Consider the following 20,030-nt stretch of genomic DNA (forward strand, 5'->3'; position numbering starts at 1 on the left):
GAACAGTTCCAAGCGGGTTTCCACGGGGGCTGCGCTGCCGTGTGACCACTTGAATGAAGGGCTTGTGGCCGCACCGGCGCGCCAGGGCAGCCAGGCGGGGAAAGGCTATTAGGTGAGGGGTTGTTGACCTGCATGCCAAAGAGGTTACCCTGGCAGCTGCCATCAGTCAGCCGAATTCCTCAGCCTCCCAAAGCAGGAGGGGCAAGAAGCAAGTGGTTTTTTCTACCAGCGGTGTGTAAGCGGCTGGAAGAGAGAGATGGAAATATACATGTATCTCTGTTCCAGAGCATTGGCCAAAGGCAGGCAGGTCCAGTCCAAGTTAGGAAGGATAGAAACTGATAGCCCCCGAGCTTCCACATCCTCAGCTGTGGCCTGGAGGCCGGTGAGGAGTGGACACATCTTCCTTGGGTCTCTTACTCTTGACCCCCAGGAGAGAGTTCTTCTCTGGCTGCCTGCTGATCTTGTACCAATTAAATAATAAACTCTACTCTGTGGGCAGAGGCGCTGTGTGGCAGCGGGGTGCCCGGAGCAGTTACATCTATTCGAAACCGGTCCCATCTCAAAAGGCTGTGACAGGACCCAAGTGAGAGACCATAAATGTGGGCTGGGCTCCCCGGGCTTTAATTCTCAGTAAGACCCTGTGCTCTCTAGGAAATGAAGATGTAACAAGTAGCTCCAGGCAGCTGTCATCTGAAAAGGCGGGGCTTTTTACATAGATCTTGCCATTGGTTGCTTTGCAGAAGGCATTTGCAGGCACGGGGTGGCCCATTAATTTGGGAAGAAGGAAAGATCCTGGGGAATATGGGAATTTTTAGAAAATAATTTAGCACACTTGGGTGCTAAATCACCCCAGAGGCTTTTGGTATGGCTTGCTTCAGAACTGATGGAATCAGCTAGTAAGCTGCTTTTATTACTGGATTCACCTGGAGAAAAAAAAAAATTCCTTGCGATGATCTGATATGTTTTTGACTCCTAGCTATTTGCTTTTCCTTATCTCCCATATTTTTAGAAAACTAAGTGCTATGTCTCCTATGAAATGGTACTTACGAATGTGTGTTCCAGCTGAGACTTTTAATTATCACTGGCAAATTACCATGAATTGGCCTCATTTGGGTGCAAAAAATAATGACAGACTCTTTTCAATATATTCTCTAAAGAGCTTCTTAAATATTATTTTTTAACTGAGTATGTAATTTTACCATCTTGCAGGCTCTGTTTTTCCCTTCATCTTTGACATCCTCGTATTTTAAGAATAAGAGTTACGATTCCATCAGCAGGATGTCGGAATGTCTTCATAGTAGATTCTGATGGAGGTAGATCAGAAAGACAGGCAGCTCTGGGGTGGATTAGGTTACCTTTTGGATTTTTGAAGGCTTTGCCCACATGTTAGTTTGAACAGCCAATAAAGTGTTTATTGTTTTTGGAAAAAAATATGACTATCCACACATCTCCTTTCCTCTTCCTATGGCAAGACTGTAAATGTTATCTTCAGATAAATAACTCATAAACAACACTTGAGAACACCAACAGGAGCGCTTTCTAAAATGCGTTCGCTTGAGAGATGGCACAGGTCACGTGACTGTAAACAGTCCTTGTGAAACAGGTGCTTTTGTCTGGGAGCTCAGGCTTCATTTCTTGGGAAATTCCATGCAGGGTCCACAGTGGATTTCATAATGGGACTCTAATACCTTTAAACTTTTTCCCGCTTCCTCTATCAAGGAAATCATTTCTTTAAAAACTGCTTGGCCTTCATTGTTTACTGGTTGGAAAGTTCGGTCAAGAACAGTTCCTTTATATAACAAGAAGAAAGACAGGGCCAGGGGCTATGTGCCTTGGGCAGAATCAGAGTGTTTTTTCGGTAGATAATCAAGAATGTGAATAATCCTTCGGCACACGGTGCAGCCGCCGCTGTGACTTGGCACTAGGTATTAAAAGCCCACTGTTCATGTACACATTGCTATATTTAAAATAGACAACAAGGACCTACTGTATAGCACAGGGAACTCTGCTCAATGTTCTTTAATAACCTACATGGGAAAAGAATTTGAAAAAGAATAGATACATGTATATGTATAGCTGAATCACTTTGCTGTACACCTGAAGCTAACACAACATTGTTAATCAACTCTACTCCAATATAAAATAAAAAATTTAGAAAAAGCCCATGTTCAGAACAGCTTGACTCCACTTTTCTCCACTTTTGAAATCCGTGTTCTCATCCCCTTTGGATGTATCCCTTTCTGCGTAGCTTTGTTCCTTTTATTTAGATAAGTGCTGACACATTCTCAATCTTCCAGTGTAAGGAAGTAGCCACATGTCATTTTCTTCATTGAAAATGTCTCCTAGATCAGATAGTCACTGTGCCAAATCCAAGGCTGTCTGGAATCAGCAGAAGGAGAGATAGAACAAGAGGCTCCCCTTGCAGACAGACGAGATCAGTGTAACAGGATGGACCCTGAAAACCAGGAACAACGTGAAACATCTTGGGGGCTCACTGGCACATCAGCCCTGGAGGTGTGTCGGGGTCACCATGCTCCCAGGTCAGGTAGTGGCCACTGCAGGTGGGGACTAAGCTGGAAGGGAGCTTGTTGACTCCCACCGGCAGCCTCACCTTGATGTGGAGTGTCTTCCTTGCTTTAAATAACTCAAGAGCAAAGAGTAGCTAATGAGATGGTAATTAGACCCCGGACATTTTAGAACCTAGAATCTTGTGATTAAATATCCATTTTACTATAGCTTTTGCCTTTATGGCTTCAGTTAAACTGGATCGGAAGTGGCCCAAGCACTGTGGTATGATTCTGTGGCACTTTTCTGAAGTGTGCACTTTTTTTGTTAGTGTTTGTCACTTATACACCCATATACTTCCATGATGCTTTCTTTAGGTTCTTTATATATGTATGTACCTGTCTGTTTGAATGCATTAACTGTTAAAAGTTACTGTTGATGTTTGGAAGCTGGTCCCTGGCCCTTTCCATTGATCTTGTGCTTTCTGTGCCTTTAGCAGCATATATATGTTGGAAAATATAACAATAATATCAATTAGGAGTGAAATCATTCACAAGCCACCACCCTCACCAATTAACTCTCTTCATTTTTCCCCTCCCCTTTCAGTGCTTAACCAAATGATATGAAATTTTAAGAGTTGTAATATTAGAAAATATTAAAGCAATATATGCTTTTTAAATAGAGTGTGTTGTCTAAACTTTTTCCTCATTGTTCTGTGGTATATGATTTTTAACGGCTGTGTTGAGAAATTAACGTATCATACACAATTGACATAGCTACCCCTCTAGGGTTGCATTTAGGTTGTCTCAGTGAGTTTGCTTTAATGCAGTAGTAAACACCCCACCTCTCCTTCTTTTTAGAATATTTCCTTAGGATAATTCCTGAGAGTAGAAACATCTGGTCAGATGCTAAGAAAGATTTCATATCTTCTTAAAACACATTGCCAGTGTGCTTCCCGAAGGGCTTGTGCCCATTTCTGTTAGTTGGCATATTTTAAATAGAGCTTCTCTTGACAGGCCGGCAGTAAAGCTTCCTATATTCCTATCAACGTTCAAACTCAGTGCTAGCTTAGACCTGAAACACAGGCTCAGTTGGAAATTCCATCCACCAGCTGCTGCTCTCTGCCAAGCGCAGGTTCATTCTCCAGCATCAGTTGGAGCCTGGAAGGGCGTGGTATGCCCTTTGGACCGGTCTTTCCCATTTTCCTGTCCCGTAGGCGTCCTGTGGCAGTCTGTCGGCTCCCGTATAGGGTGGAGAATATATGTGGTTGTGCCTTGGGGCCTAAAATTGTAGCAGATGAAAAGCCTTTAGAGTGAATTATTAAATCTAAACCAGAGCCTGTTGGCTTCCTGTGCTTGATTTGGAATCTGTTCCATTATGGTAGTTTTTACAAAACACTTCTGAATGAGAAATAAATTCCAAATCTCTTTTTTTCCCCCCTCTCCTGCCAAACGCCACCAGAAAACAGAATCTCGTTATTTCAGTTAGAATATATTAATACTGACCCTCTCCAGCACTTGGGAGTTTTCAGGTTAGGCCCACACGGCTTCTATTTTTACCCTAGTCTAAACTGTGGTCATATGGATGGCAAAATAAATACTGGAATATTCTAGTTTGGGAGGGGGAGAGGCAGCAGTGCTTATAATAACATGGCTGCAAACCTCTTGCTTCCCTCTGTTTGATATTCCAAAAAAGGAAGAAAGCACAACTTGGAACACATCTGTAAGTCATGAACATTTTCCTTTTGTGTGTCATGCATATTCAACATAATCCCACTCTGCATCCCAGGCGTTGCTTTAATATACATTGCTTCATAGAGCCCTATTTTTGTAGCCGACAAATTTAATTCAAGACAAAGGTGGCTTCCCTTCTCTCTCTGGATCAAGAATCCGAACGCTTTACCACAAACAGAAGTAAGAAGTTTTGGTGTGTTCTGCTTTTGTCCCCCACTACCTACCCCTAACCCCCTACCTCCCGGTTGACTTCCTTGCTCCCGAAGAGGAAGACTGGTTTTTGTTTACTATTAGCAGTAAACTAATCTCAGGAAGAGGATTTAAAAAAAAAAAACAACATATTGATTGAATTTTGTAGTATAGATGTTTCGAAATTCAAAAGTTATGAATGGATGTAAAGTGAAAACTCTCTCCAGGTGAGAGATTTTGCATTTAATTAGTTGTCCCTGTAGTTTCTCTAGGTGACAAAGCATAAAGTATGTCAAGAATTTGGGTGCAAGGTTTAGATTTCTTTCTGCTTGGTTTATTTAGTTGAGGGCTTTTCTTCATGAAATGGTGGCTTATAGAAACTGAGGGCTTTGGAACATGGGGGTTTGTAGAGTGATATGCCAGGGGTATGATTATTGGTAGATGAGCATATTCTCAACGAGTCTGTGTAATCAGGGCTGTTCATTGTTACCAAGGTCTAGATTAAAGAGAAATGGGACTGGGGACCTGCATCCTGCCTGTTCTGTGTGTCGTAATGCTTGGGGGCAGAGGAGGGTTGCATCATTCAGTTAAATAAGCTTACGGGATTTTCTGGGTCCTCCTATCTGAGAGGCTGGTTGAAATTTACCCAACAAACCACTTACTGAGCCAGGTACCGTATTGTAGACTCAACAGACAAACGTTGTAGGGAGAAAAATAATTTTGAAGCTCCAGCTACACCAATATACCTACAGTGAGGCATGTTTGGTGAAAATGATATGGATTCTATTGAATCATAAATATAAATTGAGATGAGTCAAGCAATCCTTCGGCAAGATTATTTTGCTGTTGTTTTTTTTAACATGCTGATTATTGGACTGAGCGTTTTATTAGAGAAAGATTTTATTTGAGCTTTGTTGGCTAGAAAATCTAAGTGCTTTGAACCACATTCAGTTCTTTTTTTTAAACAAAGAGGAAAATTTCTACTGTGAAGTACACTAACTCAGTGTTACTTTTTAAAACACTTTTCAGCCATTTAAATGTTCTCCAGAGACCAGTGTTGTACCCGGCTCGTTGGAGGCATGCTTAATGAGTTGGCGGATTCTTCTAAGGTCATACTTATCTTTCTGTTCGTCCTCCTCACAGTAAAAGGCTGAATTCCAGATCTCCCTTTTTAAGAGACCTAGTAAGAGTACATTGGTTGAGTTTTCCTTGATGTGAGGTAACCAGCTAACTTATTTAAAATACATGGTTATTTCCTTTCACCAAATGGCTTAAAGCTTGGGTTTAGCCTTTCAGAAGAATGTGACCTCTCCTACTCTTTGTTGAACCTTTACCATATGCTGGCTCTAAAGCAGTAGGGGATACAGAAAACATCAGACCTGCTCCTGGGTCCTGGACCTCTTTCAAGGAACGTACATTCTAAGTGGTGAGATAAGATTCCCACTCTGTATGCAGTGTCCAGCAGGAAAATCCGCCATGACTGGTCAATTCCAAATGAGTGGTTCAGACCTGAAGGATTGTAAATAGATACGGTAGGAATTCTGTCATCTGTCGTGCTTTGGTTTGTTTCAAAAGGTTCATGGAACTAGTTGAAATTTTCCATGGTTGCCGATGATTTGACTTTTTTAGAATTTATTTATTTATTTATTTATTTTAAGTATTTGTTTATTTATTTATGGCTGTGCTGGGTCTTTGTTTCTGTGCGAGGGCTTTCTCCAATTGCGGCAAGTGGGGGCCACTCTTCATCGCGGCGCGCGGGCCTCTCACCATCGCGGCCTCTCCCGTTGCGGAGCACAGGCTCCAGACGCGCAGGCTCAGCAATTGTGGCTCACGGGCCCAGCTGCTCCGCGGCACGTGGGATCTTCCCAGACCAGGGCTCGAACCCGTGTCCCCTGCATTGGCAGGCAGATTCTCAACCACTGCGCCACCAGGGAAGCCCTAGAATTTATTTTTTGATGCGACATTTTTATGAGCAGCCCAATCATCTTTTTGCCTCATTAACACCCAAATGTGATTCTACCTTCATAAACCTGATTTTTTTCTTTTCAGAATTAGATTTATTTTCCTAGTATGCACCAGTAAATAATTTAATTAAATCCCCACTTTATGAAAGGTATGCTCAAGTGTTTCTTAAAGTTAGAGACCAGCAAAAAGCTAAAAGGACTAGTAATTAAGGACTAGACGAGGTGTTTGAAACAGGTCTGAGCTAAAGATCTTTCTTAAGGATTTCTTAAGTAAGGATTTAAGAATTTGCTTTCATGTGTGACCTCACCTTTGACCTCAGCTTTTGTGGGAATTATATACAGGATACTAGAATATGCCTAGGACATTGTTAGGTACCAGGTAGTTTTCTGTAAACAAGTGCTTGGTAAACACAATAGCATTTGCCTGGAAATATATAATGCAGTCATATCTCACATATTCAAGGACAGCAGTATCTTTTCCCAACAATAAACATAGGTTTCTTTCCTTCCATTACATCTTTGGTTTGGATGGGACATCTGATAGAGATGAAGGTATTACTAAAAATGAATGAATGGCATTTGGCGTCCTTCACATGGGCAGTTTGCAAGAAGGTAGGCAGAGAAGAAATTGTTAAGCTAGAATTCTAACTCTTCACACAGATTTTTTCCCCATCTATGATGCCAAGAATACTAGTTCTAAAAGATGTTAAATAGATTTTCGGGGAGTTGGGGGGGTTGGAGAATTTCCATGGCCAAAGTTTGGAAGTCCTGGATCAAGCAGAGTTCAACAGGACTCTTTATTACAATTCTTCTCAGGACCTTTATTGTGTGTGAATCACAAGGGGGGCTGAGGGGAGGCACAGCATGGCCAGCACTCTCAATGACCACACACTTTGAAGCCCAGACTTGGAAGTGAACCCCTGCTCCCCACTTCTGAGCTGTCTGTCTTTGGACAAGCCTCAGTTCCTTGGTTGGCAGTGGAGATTGTTGAGATGATTAAATGTGCCAGTGCTTATAAAACACTTAGCACAGAATGCCTGGCACATAATAAACACTTAACCATTAGCTACAGCTAATCCTTTTGAACCCCAGGCTGACTGGCTCTGATAGCTTCATGTTGTAGGACATTACAGTGCAATAGTAAGAATTAAGTGGCAAAAGTTTTGGGCTCTAGTTTGGCCACCAGCTAGACTGGGTGATTTTAAGTGACTTTGCCACTGTGCTGTTCTGTGCCTTCACTTTTGAAATAAATAGGTCATCTGGATACCTGTAGTGTCCAGTCAAGCTCTAAGATTATATGTTCCTTTGGGCTCTACCTCAGCCAGAATTGGCAAGTTCATCTTAAGGGCAAGTGTATCATCTCTGTGGGACTTATGTGGGAGAAAATTTTAACTATTATTTCTTTTATAGTGTGTGTTAGCTAGTAATAAAATAGTTTATTAAGTCACCTCTGGAAAAATAAGCTAAAGTTACAGCCAGTTTGGTGCTTTGTAATCACCATAAAAGTTAATATACATTTGAGTCTAAGTCAGGACTGGATGTGCCTTTATCCTAAAACCAAGAGACACCATCCAGGTGTTTGTTATCTAAGATGTGATTTAGAATGTCATAACAGGCCACATGAATATTTAATTTTTATGTCCAAAGGATAATTTTGTGAAGCTTGGGTCTGGGAGTGGTATCCATAAATAGTTAGGTTTTCTACTTTCTGACTTTGTTATCAACCTAAGTTTCCACCATAAGGTGAATTTAACACCGACTGCTTTGAGCTTTAATTATCTTGACCACTGTTTATCGGTTGCACTAGTTTAAGGCATTTAGAGGACATTCATCTAGTAGATAAGGCAGTGTATCTTTCAAGGAAGACCTCTAATTTCTAAATAACAGATTTCCACCCTGGCAGTTTGAAACATGATATTTGTTCGATGTCAGCTTTACCTCACAAGAAAAAACCAACAAGTACATTTGTTCAGTTGCTATCCCACGATTTTCTTTGCTGAGAACGTGGGCAGGTTTGTGGTATTGCTTACTAAAATCGAGATTAGTGCACTTGTGGTCTTCCAGGCACTGGGTCAGCATTTTCTCTGTTCATTTTTATTACACACACCATGTATGTTTGGGCCAAACCATCTTGTCAGAATATTAGTTTTCACCATTCTCAAGTATGTGAGGCCTAGATCACCATTGTTTTCCTCAATTTTCTGTGCTTAGAGGAGTTTATTTCCTCTTAGGGGTTTTGTATAAAGGAAATTGGTGTCACCAGGTCTCCGAGTGGAGTTTTTTTGTCATGGAGCCCAGGGTTTGGGTGGAGGAAGTGGCAGCAGCTGACACTGGAAATGCAGGTGAGGTCGTATGGTATTCTTTCAAGGAAAAGGCATTTTTCTTTCATCCTATAGGTGATAGGGAGCCACTAAAGGGTTTTTTTCAGCAGGGGAGCAATGTGGTCATATTTAAGAATGGTCCCTCAGCAGAGAGTGGATTCAAAGACAACATCTTGAGCGTTGGCTAAGTACCACGTCTTGAGGGGTGGCCTCTGTAATGGTCTGGACCCAGCATGATGAGGTTACTGCAGTTCGAAGGCTAGAAAAGAAGGGATGGAGTTGGGAGACAAACGTGTATCTTGCCTGCCTTCCAGGCATGTGGGGATCCAGCACTCAGGCAGTGGGCCTTCTCCTCCGGGGGGAGCTGCTTCCTCTATGACGGCAACTTAGTGCTCAGTTTCCATGGTTGAACCTCCATTTTGTCCTGCAGTCAGTTTTCCTCCTCGTTGTACCCAGTTGCTCTCTACAACTTCCCTTTGCTCTCCTGCATGCATGTCTTGCATCAGCCAAGGGGGGAAGGGTCTGAAAGACCAGCTTTGTTTTTCTTCCCACTTGTACTCTGAGCCCTGTTAGCCAACAGTATTGGCGCTGCCTCGTGGAGATGGCTGGTCCCAAATGAAACAAATTCATTAGGAAATCCTTCCGTCGGGCTGCATCTCCACAGCCTGGGCTGTGCCTCTGCCCATTTCCTCCTGGTTCCTTTCATCCAGCGGCTCTGTCTCATCGAACGCGAGAGCGTTCAGTGTGTCTTGGGGTTTTCTGCTTAGTGAGGCACATCGCAGTTGGCTGGTGTAGAAGCAGTAGTCTTGAGTCACCCCTTCTCTTGGCTTTCTAGAGATGCACATCTTGCCCCCAGGGAATGTCAATGCAGAATTCATTTCCCTCTCCGGGCATGTTAACTGCAGCAATCCTTTCCACAGACTGTGGAGGCTTCACCAAAGGAATTGTCATGTTTGCGAAGGTGTGTTTTGTTTAAAAGGAAAGACAGTGGAGGTGTTTCTTTGAGCATTATCTGCTACCGAGTGAAAAGGAATCTGCTTAAATTGGACTCTATAGAAGGATGGATATTGGTAATTCCTCTTAGGTGCTTGGTGCCCCTGATGTCAGAGCAGGAGTTGACTTTTAGTGTGAGGTCATCATTACTTGCACCACACCGGATGCTGGAGGAACAAATACTTTTAACTGCCTTTGAGCACATTAAACATCCCGTCAGCCGCAGGACCACCCTGGAGCCCTGCAGAGCCCGAGGGCAAGCCAGCTTCTGTACATGCATCCTGACCCCAAGTCTTATAGTAATTCAGGTCTGACAGCTTCTTCCTAAGGAGCCAGTTGTCCTGGAGAAGTGAGTTGCTTGTCAAGCCACCCCGTGTGGTTGAACTGTGCGGTGGCCAGAATCCTCTGGGAGTCGTTTTTGGCCCATCTGCCTGTGAGTGTGACAGACATGTCCGTCCGACAACTGGGTCACCTAATGAATAGAAATTCAGTTTACAAGGAGGGATTAAATATCTTCGTGTGGCCGGTGCCGCCTCAAACTTCTTTGACAGAGCCAGGAGGAAAAAGGCATTCAGTGTTAAGAAAAGGCAAATGGGTTTCTGCTTTTAAGACTCAAGGTCACTTAAGCCAGGTGCCATGCCATGTGTGTGGGAGGTTTGGGGCCAGTGATCTCCCAGGCTTCAGATGGAAAGATTTCAACTTTAGGGGTCTTGTGACATGTGTTATCTCTGAAGCCTGAGTCAAAGGCCAATTTGTTTTAGGTAATCTCAACTGGCAAATATTTATTGAGTCCCCATGCAGTCTTACAGGCCCGGGGAGCACACACAGGGCATTGAGGCCCTGCCTTCTCCAAGTGTGCTCTGCTGAGGGGCAACAATTTAAAATAACACTGAGGGCTTCCCTGGTGGCGCAGTGGTTGAGAACCTGCCTGCCAATGCAGGGGACACGGGTTTAAGCCCTGGTCTGGGAAGACCCCACATGCCGCAGAGCAACTAAACCTGTGCACCGCAACTACTGAGCCTGTCCTCTAGAGCCCGCGCGCCACAACTACTGAGCCTGAGTGCCACAACTACTGAAGCCCGTGTGCCTAGAGCCCCTCCTCCCAACAAGAGAAGCCACCGCAATGAGAAGCCCGCGCACCGCAACCAAGAGTAGCCCCCGCTCGCCACAACTAGAGAAAGCCTACACGCAGCAACGAAGACCCAACGCAGCCCAAAAAATAAAATAAATAAAATTAAAAACTGTATATATAAAAAAAAATAAATAGCACTGAGAGTTTGTCTTAAACTGTTCATAGACTACAAAATCCAAAATAGTAGTTTGTAACGAGGGGACATGGAAGGACTGGAGAAGTCAGAGCCTGTTTTGTAGACAGGATTTGAGAGAAAGAACGACAGGGTCCTGCAGGTGAAGTTCACAGGACAAAGTTTAATACAAGCAGGACAACAAACGAAACAGCCCAAGCAGTGTTTACTGAGCATGTACTATACGCCAGATACATGATTGTGGGGAGTTGGGGTGGACTGAAGATGTATGAGGTGCCGTCCTCGCCCTCAAAGGAGCTGACTGCATACTGTGGCTCAGTGACGCTGATGGCGGGGCTGTGGGAACCAGGGCTCCTGATACGGTCGGTTCACAAGCTTGGGAAAACACCGGAGGCCTGGACTGGGGAGAGCCTTGGAGACCCGTGTCACGCAGAATGGCCTCAGAGGGCTGAGTTAAGCTCTGACTGTTCTAGTAGGAAAACTCCAGCACACTCTTGGCTCAGGGTGGTCACTCAGCGCCGCAGGCCAGGCCACTGGGAAACCAGTCCCTGATTGAAGTCTCAGTTCTCAGAATGTGCTGACGTGGCCGCTCACACAGAGTGGGCGCCCATACCTTCCCGTCAGTTGTCCCTGACGCCTGGAGAGCACGGACTCGGGTTTAGGACACTTCAGCCTCTCCAGCCAGGGAAGATGGTGTTGCTGTGATGGGGGGGGCGGGGCCAGCATCCTCCTAGGAAGGTTCCAGTTGCAGTGACAGCTGGAACAGAAGGCTTTAAAGGAAATCTAATGAAAGCCTCTGTAGTGAGGGAAACATTTTTTGTCATTCCTATTAGGAAGAGACATTCCATTTGATTTTTAAAAATAGGACAATAATGAGCGTTGCCTTTTTCCAAACACAGATGTTGTTTAGAAGCTGACAGATTGCTGTATTTGTTTCTGGGCTTTCATGAGATACTAGTGGTAAAATATCAATTTACTGAAACCATTTAAGAAAAAATTATACATCTACTCGGCCTCCAATTCATGCGAGTTGCTCTCTTGGTAGGATTAGGTTGAATTGTAATACTAAAATTCTTACCGAAGAGCTAAGAAGCTGTGGAACTGGTCGACTTAGTGAATGATCCCCTCTCCATATTCGGTGTGTGATTCGCTGTTACCAAGTGCCAGGAATATAAAAAGAATGTGCTCCTGTGGGTTTCTCTGCATTTGTCATTAAGGCTCTGCTAAGCCCGTGAGCCCCAGACGCGGCTCACGGTGGGCTGTCGCCCTGGTCAATGAGCCTCACAGGCCCTGCTCCTCGAGGGGTGTGGTGCTGGCATCTGCATGCGTCTGGGCTGCGGCAGGAAGCCCTGTGACAGCCTGCCCGCCACCACGAGCTTCTGAGTGTGGCCAGGCCTGCAAACATCCAAGGGGCCTTGACGGATCCCTGGGTGGTGATTTTGCCCAAGCACCCTAATACATCCCCAAGAAAGTCTTAAATGATTTGAATGTCTTGTAGCTTTTCCAGTAAAGGAGCCTCACGGTGACTTTGTGACAGCAGGAATGCCTGAGATGGTTCCAACTAGCACTGGGGCCCTGGAACTCAGACAGGTTTAGTGGGATGTAAGGAGATAAGCCCGTGATAGGTGCCTTGGCCTCTGAGCCATCTTCATGTCACTGAGTTAGGTTCTGTAGGCTTCCCTCGGGGACATTTGTCTGTGGTCAGCCCTTGATGTAATATGAGTTGTCAGGGTGTCCTAAGGAGGGGTAGGGCCAGAAATGTGGGTTCCAAGGAACAGGGGAGAGGGACGGGTAGCCGCCGAGTTGTAAACCTGCACAGTGAGTTGAATAAGCTCACTTCCTAATTTCTCACCATCCTGAATCCCTTCTCTCTCCTTTCTCAGCGGGCAGAGCTGACGTCTGATAAAGACATGTACCTTGACAACAGCTCCATTGAAGAAGCTTCAGGAGTGTATCCTATTGATGACGATGATTATGCTTCTGCATCAGGCTCGGGTAAGGCAGGCTACGTCCACGCTCACCTCTGTTCTCCGTGCTTGGCGCGCGCGCGCGCGCACACACACACACACACACACACACACACACACACACACACACACACACACTAGTGGAGCTTACTTCGAGGAGACAGGCAGTTATGCACGATGGTTAAGAGTATGCTCTGTGGGGTCACAGCATCTGGGTGTGAATTCTAGCTCCCCGCCACTTGAGCTGTGAGATCTTGGGAATGTATTTAACTTGGCTGAACCTCAGTTTCCTCATTTATAGACTGGAAGGTAATAACAGTCCCTCCCACATAGGTTTGTCGTGAGGTTTAAGGGGTTGACACATCTGTAGCTCTTAGAGTATGCTGCTTGGCATGTAGTCAGTGTTCTGTCAACATCAGCTTTTAATTTTATTATTGAGGCTTTCAGAGCGATGTCATGGAAACCACCCTTAAAGAGATCCCTGAGACACTGGTTTCATACAGCTGCCAACCCTACCTTAAAGATTATAGGTGAGACCAAGAAGAGTTATACTTTCTTACTCCTAGTGTATTGCTCAAACGTAGGAGGGAGAACGTAGTAGCCAGGTAAAATCATTGTACAGTGATATCCTCAGCTCCAGTGGTGTATCAGTTATCTATCACCGCAGTAATGACTCGTAACAAACCACCCCGAAGTGTAGTGGCTAAAAACAACAGTCATTCTATTTAGCTCATTACTCTGCAGGGTGGCAATTTAGGCTGGCCTGACTGGGCTCCCTCACATGTCAATGGTCAGTTGCAGGTTGGGTTTGCAGCTTTGCTGATCTTTCTGGGTTCTGTCATATCTCTGGGGCAATGGGGCAGACTCGGCTCTGGTCATGCGGTCTCTCATCCTCCAGAAGGCCAGCCATTTGTCCACAGGGAGGAGGCAGAGATCCCAAGACAGCAAGCAGGAGTGAGCAAAATCTTTTGAAGCCAAGGCTTAGAACTGGCCCAATTTCACTACCATATTTGATGGGTCAGAGCCAGTTATAAGGCCAGGCCAGAGTCTGCCTCTTAATGAAAAGAGCTACAGGGCCACATTGCAGAGGATGTGGATACAAGGGGGAATAAAGGATTTGGCCAATTTTGCGGTCTACCATACCTGAGAAGTGTTTCACCTGTGCCCGGATTGGTCCCCAGGTAGCAGAGAAAGAAGAAGAGCTTGTGCATATGTTAATGATCCAGTCAGGAACTCGAAGTCAGCAGCATGCTAGGCAAGTCTTATCCAGGATCTTCCTTGATTTGAGTTTTCATTTTATGTTCAACATTTGGTAAAAGTTACGCTGAATGTAGATGTCTCACAATCAGATCAGCCTGGGCTTCAGAATGACCCAGAGGAAATTAAAATCAGTTGTGTCTTTGGGTGAGCTCTAGCTACATAAGAGTGAGCGTTTTAGGTTGGAAAACAGCAAGTCTGAGAAAGACAAGAGAGGTGGTGTCTGACCTAGTAACAATGAGCTTACAATGCAGTCCTCATGTAAAAATAGCCCTAGTTATTCTGGGGAAAGTGGTATATAACACACACGCAGGATGAGTGTGAAAAGTTGTTCTCCATAGCCCACAACTCTATTAATACCGTTCACTCATGGCACGTCTTTTTTTTCGTTAGCACCTCAAAAGTGCTTTGTAACTGTCTTCTTCAAAATGTCCCAGGAAATAATAAATATGGATACAATTTGGTCCCCATTTCACAGATCTTAGAATCTAAGAGTTGTTAGAGATTTGTGGAGGTTGTCGAAGTCATTTTGCTGATTTCTGCCAAGATTGTCCCTAAGTTTAATATAAAGGACACAGGTTCAGTCCTGCTCCTCTGGCAGCACCTCCCCTCCCCCACTCCCCCCATCCAGGTGAAAGGGGATTGGAGTGGGTCATTTGAAATCCTGAACCACTCATCAGACGGATCGAGCTGAGGCTTAAATGTGGGCCCCCGTTGCTTCTGCCTTGGCTCCAGCCTTAGGCAGATCATTGCTACAAAGAAGTGTATCATTCTGGGGCTTCCTTGGTGACACAGTGATTAAGAATCCGCCTGCCAATGCAGGGGACACGGGTTCGAGCCCTGGTCCGGTAAGATCCTACATGCCGCGGAACAACTAAGCCTGTGCGCCACAACTACTGAGCCTGCGCTCTAGAGCCCATGAGCCACAACTACCGAGCCCGTGTGCTGCAACTACTGAATCCCGTGCGTCTAGAGCCTGTGCTCCGCAGCAACAGAAGCCATCGCAATGAGAAGCCTGCGTACCGCAACGAAGAGTAGCCCCCGCTCACCGCAACTAGAGAAAGCCCACGCGCAGCAACGAAAACCCAACGCAGCCAAAAATAAAATAAATTTTAAAAATAAATTAATTAAAAAAAAAAAAGAAGCGTATCATTCTGGATTTTGGAAACCTCCTTGCATTGCACTGGGGATGTTGATTTTCAGCTTAAAGGTAATAAAAGCTGTAACTAAAATTTGTAAAGCCCTTACTGCATGTCAGGCACTGTTCCTAGTCTTATAACAGCTCTGTAAAGACAGATTGTATTATCTCTGTTTTTCACATGAAAAAACCTGAGGCTCAGGGGGATTGAATAACTTGCCTCAGATCACACTGTTGGAAAGAAATGGAGCTGGGATAGGGGCCAGGGAGTTGGGCTTGAGAGTGTGTTCTCTTTCACTCCTTTGCTCTACTGCCTCCTTGTGTCTTAAAACTCTACTCCAGAATGAGGAGACCCTGCCTAGCTGATGCCCAGTCCCAGCTGGAGACTGGGATCCCCCGGGTTTTGGCCAGAGGGTTTTGTTCCCTCTGTCCTCACTCCCGTCATGCTATCCAGTGGAAGAGCAAAGGGACTGGAGGAAAATGGCCAAAGGCCTAGAGGGTGCTTCCCACCTGAGAAGATGGTACCAGACTATATATGTGCACTCAGGGGTGGGCATTGGCAGACATGAAAACTTCAACCATTCACTTAAATGTTTCATGGGCATTCACTGTGGACCAGACACTAGGCCATGTTCTTGGGACACAGATGAAAAACTAGGTCCTTGTCCTCAAGGAACCAAGAGTCTGATGAGAAAAATGTAGAAATGAGAAAAAAATAATTGTTATACCATGTCATGGGTGATATAACATAAGAAGGTGCTGTACAACAAAAATGTAAGAGTTAAATGCAGAGTTCTGGTTAAAGATGGCAGATTGAACACATATACCTTTCAATACGCAACTAAACCAACAATAAAGGAATTGGGCCTAAACTCACAAGGACAAACAAAACGGTACAGGAGACAAAGGCCACAATGTTTTGAAAGCTGGGAAGCAGATGGGCTAGTAGTAACAGACTTGGCAGATGTGAGAAAGCTGAGTTAGCCAGTAGTGGGGGTGGGGAGAGCCAAGAGGCAACCACTTTACACAGTAGAATCCCCGTAGGGCCCCAGAATTCATGGCACTAGATGGAGCGTGAAAATGGTACTAAACTCAGGATGATTGGTTGAAAGTCTGTTCAAGATGCAGGTAGATTCCCTAATTCCTTCCCACCATAACGCAGCAAAGGGACTGATGCTCCCAACCTCAGGAGAAAACTGGAGGTTTATTATCTGGGGAAGATAAAACAGAGGGTCTTTGGACTGGGAGTGTACCAGGCACAGATGGGGTAAGGGACCCCACACTGAAAACAGGAAATACAAGTTCTTAGATGAAGAGTTATTTAATGCGGAGATATTCCCAGTTGTCTTCTCCCAGTCAGTTCCTGGAACACTGACGGGCTGGCCTTTACCCTCTCTAGGAAATTGGACCAACTCAAAGGAGACAACTCCAAGATACTGGCATTGGCAATTTCTCCAGCAAAACACACAAGTCTGTCTAACTGATGATGCTCACATTTGACAGACCTCTCCTGTGTGCTCAGAGCTTCTAGTCAGCTTCTCAGCCTTTCCTTCTTAAATACAAGAAGACAACCAAGGCTCCCCAGACATTTACAGGAGAACTTGTAACTTCTGAAAGATAGAGACCTTCCCACACCCCCGAATGGTAAGAGAACAGAAACTCACAGTGAGAAGAGAACTTACAGAAAAACTTATTACAGTTGGAGAGATAAGACTCTTTAACGTTGAAACAAGAAGAGGATACTTTGAAAAAGGACCATTCTGAGAGTGGAAGAGTCCTTGGAAGGTGGAACTGTCATCTAAGAGATGAAAAACTCATTAGGAGATGAGATGATATGCAGATATTTATCCAATTCATTCCACAACTATTTAATAATGACCCATAACACAGGGGAACAGACACCATTCTAGGTGCTAGGAACACTTCAGTCAATAAAATCTAATGATGCTTTCTCTGGTGGTGGAATAATTTTATTTATTCCTTCCTGTATTTCTGTTTCCCAATATCATCCATGAAAAATGTATTTTTTAAAAACATGTATTCTTTTTATAAGTAGAAGAAAATGTTATTTTTCAAAAAAGAAGAAACTTAGTGAACAGTGGAAACGTAGAGAAAGAAACAGTTCCACGATGGATGGAAAGAGGATGACACTGATTCTGGGCGTAAAAGTGTAAGCAGGAGTTTCCCAGGTGGAAACGAGCTTTGGGCTCTGGGCTAGGATGTCTCAGGCAAAGCGGGCTGAAAGGGGATCCCCAGTTTTCTGGTTTGGGCAAGAGGGTCAATCTTTTTAATAAAGATAATAAATGCAGTGGAAGAGCCCCTGAGGTGGGTCACTCACCGGTCTCTAATTTAAGAAGTGCCAACTTGAGGGAATTTTCTACTTTACAAAATCTCTTCTCTCACAACAAATTCTTCACACTCCTAATTTGGCAGTTCGTATTTGTAACTCTTGTGAACCAAGGGAGTCTTGAAAGCCCTTAATTGAAAATTTTTCATTTCTCATTGAATTTTTTTTGTAAGAAGCAAATCAATCATATTATGTATAAAACTTTGATGGAAAATCAGGGAGACTGATATGAAAGAGCAGTGTATTTGGAGCCATCATTATTAATGACTTACATTTATGTAACATTTTATGTATACAGAATGCTTTCAAATATACATATTATGTTTGCACCTCTGAGACTTAGTTGTTGTTATCCCCATTTTACAGGTGAAGAAACTGACTCAAGCGTTATTTGCCCAAGGTCACAGAGATAATAAATGCCAGAATCAGTACTAAGTTTGTTTAATGCCAAATCCAATATTTATTCCAATAGACCCTCACCATTTCTTCTCTGTATAACGAGTGTACGTGCCAGAGGCAGTCGATATACTAAAATATTTTTAAAATGAGCCTTATTCATAGCTTTGCACTATTCCCAGTATCTTACCTCTTGCTTTTTGAACCGCTTGTTATTGTAACATGCTTCTGTGAAGAATTTGGGGCTATTCATCATTTGTTCCTGTCCGAGGAAGCAGGTTAGTTTGAGTTACAGACTTTGAGTTTTTTTTTCAGTTGTTACAAATTTGACGAATGGTCAAATTCTTAAAAAGAATGTTATAGTCTGAAGTCCGGGAGGCTGATTTCTCCAGCTCTGTGTTTCTTTCTCAAGATTGCCTAGGGGCAGGGCGGGAATAAAGATGCAGACGTAGGGGGTGGACTTGAGGACACGGGGAGGGGGAAGGGGAAGCTGGGACAAAGTAAGAAAGTGGCATGGACATATATACACTACCAAATGTAAAACAGATAGCTAGTGGGAAGCAGCCACATAGCACAGGGAGATCAGCTCGGTGCTTTGTGACCACCTAGAGGGGTGGGATAGGGAGGGTGGGAGGGAGACACAGGAGGGAGGGGATATGGGGATATATGTATATGTATAGCTGATTCACTTTGTTATACAGCAGAAACTAACACACCATTGTAAAGCAATTATACTCCAATAAAGATGTTAAAAAAAAATGTTATATTTGAATGTGAGAAATTCTCAAATTCTTCTGATAAAAAAGCAAAACAAACAAACAAAAAAAACATAGTGCCCAGCTGGCAGTCAGTGGTCAGTCCTTACTGCACAAATACTGGGTCAGAGTCTGCAGGTGTTGGGACTCTGTTAGGCACTTGGCGAACAGTCCCTTGGCCATATGGAGCTTCAGTCTTGTAGGGGAAACTTCAGTCAATCATTACACAAACAAATGCATCATTACAAACTTTTGATAAATGCAATCTTAGGGTAAGAAAGGTGGTGTTAAAAAACCATTTAACGAGGACTCTAATCTAATATGGAAGGGAGGCCTTCTCCAAGGAATGACATTTGTGCTGAGGTCTGGAGGTGAGAGAGGAATTAACTAAGCAAAGGCTTCTGGCTGAAGATCGGGGACCACAGCTGGAGCACAGGGGACAGCAGGGAAAATGATGCTGTAGGAAGCTGGAAAGGTAGGCCAGGGATGGACCACACAAGGCTAGGTTGAGGCATTTTATATTCATCTTGAAATCAGTGGAGTGCCATTGTAATAGCTTTAAACAGGAGGATGATGGGGTCACAGCCAGTTTGTGGACAGTGGACTGAAAGGGAGCTGTTAGGAAGAAGGTAGGTACAGTGATTGATAGGAAGATTACAGTGGTTTGGATGAGGGCGGTGGCCCTGGAACCGTAGAAAGGTGTAAGAGTGGAGACATAATAAAAAGGTAAAATCCACAGAACTGGGTGATGGATTCAATGTGGTGGTAAGGAAGAGGGGAGGAGGCCAGAGCTGTGATTTATAGGAATGGAGGGTTCCATTCACTGCAAGATAATATGGGGAGAAGACCAGGTTTGTAGAGGGGAGAGGCAAGGAGATCATGAGTTCTATTTTTTTTTTAATTTTATTGAAGTACAGTTGATTTACAATATTGTGTTAATTTCTGCTGTACAGCAAAGTGATTCAGTATATAATTAGATATACACACACACACACATGCTTTTTCAATATTCTTTTCCATTATAGTTTATCACAAGATATTGAATATAGCTCTCTGTGCTATACAGTAGGACCTTGTTGTTTATCCATTCTCTATATAATAGTTTGCATCTGCTAATCCCAAACTCCCAATCCGTCCCTCCCCAACCCCCCGTCCCTTGGCAACCACAAGTCTGTTCCGTGAGTTGTATTTTGAACATGA

The 20,030-nt window shown here is 44.0% G+C and overlaps 1 protein-coding gene and 1 long non-coding RNA gene across 2 annotated transcripts in view; one reads left to right on the plus strand and one right to left on the minus strand.

Moving 5' to 3' along the window:
- SDC2 (syndecan 2) overlaps positions 1 to 20,030 on the plus strand; it is a 111,200-nt gene that overhangs the window by 83,423 nt on the left and 7,747 nt on the right. Inside the window, exon 2 of the mRNA XM_082432791.1 lies at positions 12,854 to 12,965. Coding sequence (XP_082288917.1) covers positions 12,854 to 12,965 — 112 coding nt within the window. The remainder of the gene's footprint in view (positions 1 to 12,853; positions 12,966 to 20,030) is intronic.
- The window catches only part of LOC309646463, a 57,306-nt gene that overhangs the window by 17,218 nt on the left and 20,058 nt on the right, over positions 1 to 20,030 (minus strand). The gene's annotated exons all lie outside the window — the stretch shown is intronic.

Source organism: Balaenoptera physalus (genome assembly GCF_965194825.1).
Source record: "Balaenoptera physalus genome assembly, chromosome: 17".
Classification (NCBI taxonomy): domain Eukaryota; kingdom Metazoa; phylum Chordata; class Mammalia; order Artiodactyla; family Balaenopteridae; genus Balaenoptera; species Balaenoptera physalus.